Genomic DNA, 8,049 nt, shown 5'->3' with positions numbered 1-8,049 from the left:
TTGCTGAATTCCATGGTTCATAATATATGGTAATAATAATGGCTTTATTTATTTATTTTAAAAAATTTGCTAAAGATGTTGATATAGTAGGAAATAATGGATGTGGATGGAAAGCAACATTTGATTAATTGTTTCCAGCAGGGTTTAGAATTATTCCAATTGGATAAATGTGGCAACAAATTAAAAAGACAAGTTATTGAGCTGTAATTAATTGTTTGGCAACTAAAGAGAATATACAATAGAGGAGTTTTAGATGGACATGCTAGCTCTATGGATCAACACCTTTAATAATTATTAGAAATTGTTGCCATTTTCTAGCAAAATCCCAAAACCTGATGACTATGACATAACATTGACATGAGGAACACAGACACCTTTGAAATTAACCTTAATTATAACCTAAGTGATGGTTTTACCAGCATGTTTGAATTAATTACTTTGAATGTAAATGGGTAAAGAAAGTAAAAAAGCTTAATTACTAGCTAACATAGACGGATTATTATAAAAAAGGTTTGATGACAAAAAAGAATTAGCAAAAAATAGTCAAAATTTATCTTATTTAATATTTTAAATAAGATAAATTCTGACTTTTTTTTTTATCTCCCTAACATTTTCAAAATATTATTTGTTGCTATTAATTAGAACAGGAACAATAACTACACCCTAAAAAGTAGAGAAGGCAAATTCATTATGCAAGCCAAAGCTATCAACTCAATACTTGCTAGAAAAAGAATTAAGATTATTCCTTATGTAATTTTAACTTGATTTTATCATCTTAAGATATATTCAAATGATGAGAAATAAAGTTTGTATTATTATTTGTGTATATTTTTTATTTTTGTTTGTATCTTTTTTCACTTATTATCAATTATTTTTTATTTACATATATATTTTTATACTTTTTTTACAAACTCTTTACCTTGTTTCACTTATTATCAATCACTTTTAATATTAAGAATAAAATATATACATTAGTAGTATAAAAAAAACAATGCATATAACATTTCTTTATTCAAACGGGACCTTAAGTAGTATTTATAACAATCAAACTTTCCCTTGATATAACATGATCGTGTTAAGAACAAATAATAAGAGGTTTGAGTTTGACACAGGCGATAAATATTTGAAACCTATTTTATAAAATACTAATTCACTGACGTTAGCCAATGAGTAATAGCTCAAATGGCATAATCTCCCCATACTCAATTAAGAGGTTGCGGGTTCGAGTCTCATATCTTTAGTAAAAAAAAAAAAAAATTTCACTGACGTTAAGACTCTTTTATATAAACAATTTATGAGTACTTAAGTACGGACATTCATTTCAGTTTTGAGAAGCTTTCGTTTATTAATCATAAGTGCCAAACCTACTTTCATTTCTAGCCTAGAAAATTCTCTTCTTTTTTTTTCCCCCTTAGAAGCATATTATATTGTAATTTAATCTGAAAAGAATAGTTGAATGCAAGGGGCTCATCCTCCTTTGAAGTGTTGAGAATGCAATCGATAAGACACATATATACAATTATACATGTCTATGATTTGCCTCTCATTAGAACATGTTACCGAAAACAATTATCCAAAAAGTTGAGACTATGTAATAACCAAAAGAAAAATTAAAACCCCACTTGCTAAGTTTGCATATGCCTTTGGATCAAATAGAAAAAATGCAATATGGAGTTAGAATATGTAACTTACAATGGTTTATAAGAAGTGACATGCAGAATTAGCATCAATCCTTAATTTTCTAATTCATTCCTTATCCAATCTTGTGAACAAACCAATGCTTGGATAGTAGCAGGATTAAGCGAACTCCAATCGCGATCAAGAACCCTTCCATCGGTGTTGAAGGCCAACTCCGGCGGAACTTTTGACATCGGAATTCCTAGCATGTTTCTTGCCATCATGGATAATACAGGATACCTGGGAGTGTGAACTTTCCACCAATTCAATATGCTGAAATCAACATTGCGTGGAAAGAGAGGCTCTTCTAGGTACTTGTCTAGATCGGATTTCATGCCTTCGCCCTGGGAAGTTTCATTGAGAAATTTATCAAATCCCATGAGTCTATCCCTAGAGTCCTTTGCAGAAGTCGGTAAGGAAAGTCGAACACTGCCAACTTGCCACGGCAGACCCTCATCATGAAAAGCTAGTGGCGAGCATATTGAATGTTCATTGTATAGAGCCTTCACGCTGTCAAGAACCTCGTTGATGCGAGCTGAAGAAGTGCTACCATAGATTTGTGGATAGTAATATTCTACCAATTTCATCTTGAATCTCGGATCTAACATGGCTGCAACTGCCAAACCTAAGCTACATTTCTCCCAGTATTCATCAAACTTGCTCCGCATTCTTAATGCCAAAGAACTAATATATTCATCAGAATTGTTGCACCATTCAATCAGATGCAACTTGACATCACATAGTTCAGGGAAATATATGTTTGCAGTTGGATACTTGCTCCTGGTGAAAACATTTGTAACTTCCACAAAAAGTTTCAAGTAATTAGTAATGGCAGAGACTCTGTCCCACTCTACATCAGATAAGCTGACTGTGCAGCCATCATCATTTTCTTGCAAAAGAATAAAAACATCCTTGAATTCTAAGACAGCTTCAAGCATTGAATGTGTGGTATTCCATTGGAATGGATTATCTACAGTTAGGCATTTTTGACTCCTAATCCCGACTTCTTTGGCCATCCCGTCGAACTTTGCTTGTACTGTCTGTGAACTTCTAACATAACGAATACTTTCTCTGACCTTGCTGATTAATTCACTAATAGCTACCAGAGCATGCTGAACCATGACATGTAGAACACTCGCAGCACAGCGTATATCAAATAATTGACCATTACAATAAAGAAACCTGTTTTGCGAAAGTCTTTCCCCAATTCTTATTGCAACGTCATTGCCGGTAGTACTATCCAAGATAACGGAGAACAGCTTCCGGTCAATATCCCAATCCATCAGACAAGTCATGATAGTATCCGAAAGCATGTCTTCAGTATGGGAAGGATCAATTGTGACAAAATTTAAAATCCTCCTCCTTAACAACCATGATTCATCTATATAATTTGCAGTCAAGCATAAATATTCAGAACCATTCAATGTAGTCCACACATCGGCACCAAGGCTGATTTTCCCAGGTAATTTATCCAACATCTCATTCACCTTCTGTTTCTCTTTGTCATAAATCTCAATACAGTCTGCCTCAACCCTATTCATCGTCACAAGCTCAAACAAAGGCTGTAGATTTTTTACAAATACTCTGAAACCCACATGTTCAACCATAGCCAACGGATATCCATGTAGAATAATCATTCGAGCAAGATCAAATCGACTCCGCCTTTGATCGAAGTTACAGTTTCCAGCATTCACATTTTCATCTTTCAACTGCTCCTGGTCCAATTTAACATTGACGAAGCTAAGGGGGTCATCTTTTTTGTGATCTTTATTATCAAAGTTGAAGTTTGCAACAGTGACAGTTGTGTCCTTTCTCTTTTCTTTAGCTGTAACATATTGAGCTATGCCATGGCTAGACCTTCTCTGACACCTGACTAAATGGTTCCTCAAATGCGATGTTCCACTCGAACTTGATCCACTCAATTTCCTTTTACAATGCCTACAAACTGCCACACAGGTGTCTCCTTTCTTAATTCTATCAAAATCATTCCATACAACAGACTTCAACCTACTGGATTTGACAATTACGGCATCCGACAAATCCATAGCATGAACCTGACAAATAAGCTTTCCATCCAATTCAATTCAAAAGCTTCATATTTATCGAGGTAAAATGAAACGAACGAGATAGAATCCTTGCATAATCAAATGTTTGTGTATAGAAAAATGAGCATACATATGAGTATGAACAAATGAAGGTACAACATTACAAGAAGATAAGAGAACAAACACATAGCTTTCCAATCTCTCAACATATTTGAGATTGGGAGGAAAATTCTTCTAAAAACATTAGGTGTACACGCTTATTTGAAAAACATATCAAGAAACAATGGTTTAAGCAAAACTTCAAAATAACTTCATAAATATGTGAGGAATGTTCTGGTAATCACCCTAAAACCATTCTATCTAGAACTATTCCACACTTGCCTCTTATCATGTTCTTGTTGTCGGAATTGAGAAAAGAAAACCTTCACTTTACAACAAAAAAAAATTCACAATAAAAAAAACCTTTTTTTTTCCGATAAAATCAAATTCATAGTTTCCTGATAACTAAATAGTTGCAAGCAGCTGCTTCTTATTACATTCTCACAGAAATGATTTAGGCAGAAAAATGATCCATTTCCAAATGATAACATGAATTATGTAAGAAGGGAGAAAAATTGGTACCTTTGTGAGTGAGAATTTGGATTTGAAGAAGCGCCGATGAATTGGGATTGTTGTATGTATGTAGCTGCAGTTGTTTAGGGAAGATGAATCAATTCAAATGCTATGTGAGAAAAGAAGAAGGACACTCTGAAAACCCTACACACAGAGTAGCATTTAATGCAATGCAATGTGTTGGGGACAACAGAAAGAAGAGGAGGAGGAAGAAGACGACGATGATGACGATATAGCTTCACTCTAAACGCATCGTTTCGGTGCACCACCGCTATTATAATTATTCTTATTTTTATTTCTAGTTTCTTTTATGGTTTAGGGCCCAAATTTATATATGGGCTCATGTTGGGCTGGCCCAAATTGATTATAGCCCAAAACGAAAATGCACCTCTTTCTCCCTCTGCCGCGTGTGTGTGAACCCTCAAACTTGGTTTTGATGAAAAATTGAAACTTTCATGGCTGCAGCGCTTGGTTCTAGATTTCGTATTTTTTGTTTAGAGTGATTAAAGTCTGAAACTTTTTTAGCTATTAGTAAGAATTATCAGCTCCTCTTGGTTGATCTTAGAAGAAGACTATTTTCCTTTTGTCAATTCTATCATCCAGCATTCTTATTAATTCAGGTTCTTTAAACAATAATTCACTCTCCATGGTGATTTTGTTTCATAATAAGATTGGACTTGTGGATATGTGTTGACTTTTGAGCTAGATTGTATTCATGTTATGGACTCATGAAACATACCTCCCCAAACATAAAATCACTTTTACTTTTACATAAAATTTTTTGAAAAAAGATAACTCAAAAAAAGATTTTTTTTAAAGCTCACCCAAACAAACCCTTAAGTAGGTTATATGCCATTAAGTACTTTTGTATTTTGTAAAATGCAACATTGTTGCTTGTAATATTAGTATGATAATGCTGTGGTGCTTGTTGACAAGCAAATGCAGCCAATAGGGACCAGAGAAGGACATGTTGCTTGGAAGGAATATATACTAAGAAAAAGGGGTTATCATTGAATTTTTGTTTTGTGGAATGCACTGTTCACTTTAACAGTTTCAATAATTGAGAAGCTTTTGTGTCTGGTTTTGTTTGTGTATGTAAAATGTAACATTGGTATTTATTAGATCATTTTTTTTTAAATATTCAAGTTCAAGCTCTCACTCTTCATTAGGCACAAGAAGAATAAAGATTTCTAAGAATAAACTTTATCTTGAAGTGGCATTTTATAAAAAAAAAATCATAAATAAGAAGTGGTACATTTTGACATTCTCCTTGGTATACAGATACATCACAATAACTATGATTAAGTTGGAAAATTTTTTCAACGAAAAAAATACTATTAGCTGAATATATTTCTTTTATAGTGATCTTTAAGTATTTATATATTTTGAATGATGCTTCTTGTATATTAAATCACATATGAAAATTAAGTTTGAATTACGTATTTAATGTTAAATTATTTTTGGGTTTTTAATGATAATTTTTTTTCCATCTTAACTTACTAATATTGAACTAAAATGATTTAAATTTATTAAAATGAATATAACAATACAATGCAAATCAATTATATGGCCAAAAAACTATGGCTCAAATGACATAATCTTCTCATACTCATTTAGAAGTTGCGGGTTCGAGTATTGTTATCTTTGAAAAAAAAATCAATTTTGTGCATTGCATAATACTTTTTAATGGTTGAATGCTTTGTTACCATATTTTTTCATCCCAAATGTTACATTCTCACCATATTGTAAAAGTAAAAGTAACCACCGATGTAGGGTTTCAAGACATTGGATCTTATGTATACTTTCTTGTCTTGTACACTAAATACTCAATGAATAATATAAAATATAAGTACCTTCATACATATAAATATATAATCATAGAATCTCAATAATGCCACAAAAGCTAAGCCATACAGAAAAAAGATGGATCAAGGTAACGCATTAATATGGTTTCTCTTGCTAGTTGCTATAGGATATGCACGAGTCCAAACTACAAAGCATGCACGTGCATATTCAAAACTTTAGGAATATAAATATATTATATTCCTTAATCTTTATGATTGTTTCCTCTCCATACAGAAAAGAAGACTTTTGGTCATAACACAAACATTCCTTACTTCCTACATTAAACCTTCTACCACACATTTTATCTATATAAACACATACATATCAAACCATTGTTTAATTCGCATATGCATCCACAATAATACAACCATATTATAATCTTTCTAAAACTTGGTCATCCTAAAGATCTGAAAAAATAATACACCTTCAGCATCAGTCATCATGGGTGTCCTTGGAACAGTGGCAAGAAATTTGGATACAATAGTAGGGTAATTAATTAAATTAATTAATCTTTCTCCTTTCATGCATATATATTATAATTAATATTCTACCACACCAACACATTAATATGAAAAGTTATTTATAAATATAACACAAACTATATATATTGCTTATTATTATTTATTATTAATTCATTTAACATTTCGTCCATATAGAATAACAGCCTTTCTTTTTGGCTTTATTATCAGGCCAGGAGCAATGCTTCTTTACCCTCTGTAAGTAAATTAATAATATTCTTCAATAACAATAATGTTAATAAGAAAGCAATAAACATGCAGAATGACAAAATAATGCTTGGTATATGATTGTGTATATATTATAGATATGCATCAATGAGGGCGATTGAGAGTCCTTCAACCTTAGATGATCAACAGTGGCTAACGTATTGGGTTTTGTACTCCTTCATAACCCTCTTTGAGCTTTCATTTCATAAGGTCCTATCTTGGTACGTCCATGAATATATAATATTGTTACGTAAGTTATATTTATTACACAACAACAACAACAATAATAATAATAATTTTACAAAGTGCAGGTTGCCGTTTTGGCCATACATGAAGCTTGTAATATGCATGTGGCTGGTGCTGCCAATGTTCAATGGAGCAGCATATATATATGAGAATTATGTGAGGAGATACATAAATGTAACGAGCTATGGAGCTAATGATTATACCATGAAGAACAAGAAGGCGATTCAGATGATGAGCTTTGATGCTAGGAAAGCTGTTGAACGCTACATCGATAGGCATGGCCCTCAAGCCTTTGAAAAAGTTATCAGTGCTGCTGAGAGAGAAGCAAACAAGCACTGATCATGTATTCTTAATTAATTAATGACTCTCATCATGATGCATTAACCACTTTGTAATCATCAAATCTGAACTTGGCTTCACATATGCATTAAATTTTTCTATGTAATCTACATGAAATTATATGGCCATGTTATGTTATTTTAGATTTTGATGCTGAAACGAAAATTCTTCTGATGATCATGCAATCATTTCTATTCGCCCGGCAATATATCATAATAAAATGATAATCTAACAATAACAAGCGTAATCTCGCCAAAGGATTATTAGGCATAAATTAAATGAGGGATTAGCGGGTTTCTTGTAGTAAAATGAAAGTAGTTCAACCTCTTTTCCTTTCCACCTTTACGTATTGGATTAATAAACAGCTAAAACAATTGATAAATGTGAATGAATGAACTTTGATAGATAATATCACTAGAAAGCAGCATCAACAATTTTCTTTTTTGTCGGAAAAAAAAGGAAGAAAGTTAAGAATGTTTATCTTTTCTAACTTAGAGCAATGCTATATGACCAATAAATATTATTTTTAACAAGTATTTAATTAGCAATAATTTTGCACT

General features: G+C 32.3%; 3 protein-coding genes across 8 annotated transcripts in view; 1 reads left to right on the top strand and 2 right to left on the bottom strand.

The window, feature by feature from the left end:
* On the bottom strand, positions 1,453–4,599 carry LOC107609393 (zinc finger BED domain-containing protein RICESLEEPER 1). Of its 3 annotated transcripts, none has more exons than XM_016311349.2 (2): positions 4,344–4,599; positions 1,453–3,731 (listed from the first exon to the last, which is right to left on the bottom strand). In XM_016311349.2, exon 2 carries the CDS (start codon positions 3,720–3,722, stop codon positions 1,734–1,736), a length of 1,989 nt encoding a protein of 662 aa, XP_016166835.1. In that variant the 5' UTR covers positions 3,723–3,731; positions 4,344–4,599; the 3' UTR covers positions 1,453–1,733. The 3 variants fall into 3 exon arrangements, with proteins under 3 accessions (XP_016166835.1, XP_020962676.1, XP_016166836.1); XM_021107017.1 differs by having other exon boundaries at positions 1,453–3,811; positions 4,344–4,589; XM_016311350.2 differs by having other exon boundaries at positions 1,453–3,743; positions 4,344–4,589.
* Positions 6,211–7,663, top strand: LOC107608885 (HVA22-like protein f). Of its 2 annotated transcripts, none has more exons than XM_021107016.1 (4): positions 6,211–6,667; positions 6,836–6,895; positions 7,003–7,125; positions 7,216–7,663. In XM_021107016.1, exons 1-4 carry the CDS (start codon positions 6,621–6,623, stop codon positions 7,487–7,489), a joined length of 504 nt encoding a protein of 167 aa, XP_020962675.1. In that variant the 5' UTR covers positions 6,211–6,620; the 3' UTR covers positions 7,490–7,663. The 2 variants fall into 2 exon arrangements, with proteins under 2 accessions (XP_020962675.1, XP_016166133.1); XM_016310647.2 differs by having other exon boundaries at positions 6,228–6,667; positions 6,869–6,895.
* The window catches only part of LOC107608884 (serine-rich adhesin for platelets), a 10,504-nt gene continuing 9,462 nt past the window's right edge, over positions 7,008–8,049 (bottom strand). Inside the window, exons 5-6 of one of the 3 annotated variants that reach the window (XM_021107013.1) lie at positions 7,354–7,463; positions 7,008–7,264 (exon numbers count right to left, since the gene is read on the bottom strand). The gene's annotated coding sequence lies outside the window, so the exon portion shown is untranslated. Of the gene's footprint in view, positions 7,464–8,049 lie in introns of all 3 variants that reach the window. The other 2 variants (XM_016310646.2, XM_021107012.1) reach the window with 2 other exon arrangements.

The sequence above is a fragment of the Arachis ipaensis genome, chromosome B07 (genome assembly GCF_000816755.2).
Source record: "Arachis ipaensis cultivar K30076 chromosome B07, Araip1.1, whole genome shotgun sequence".
Classification (NCBI taxonomy): domain Eukaryota; kingdom Viridiplantae; phylum Streptophyta; class Magnoliopsida; order Fabales; family Fabaceae; genus Arachis; species Arachis ipaensis.
This window is presented reverse-complemented; position numbering and strand designations above follow the sequence as displayed.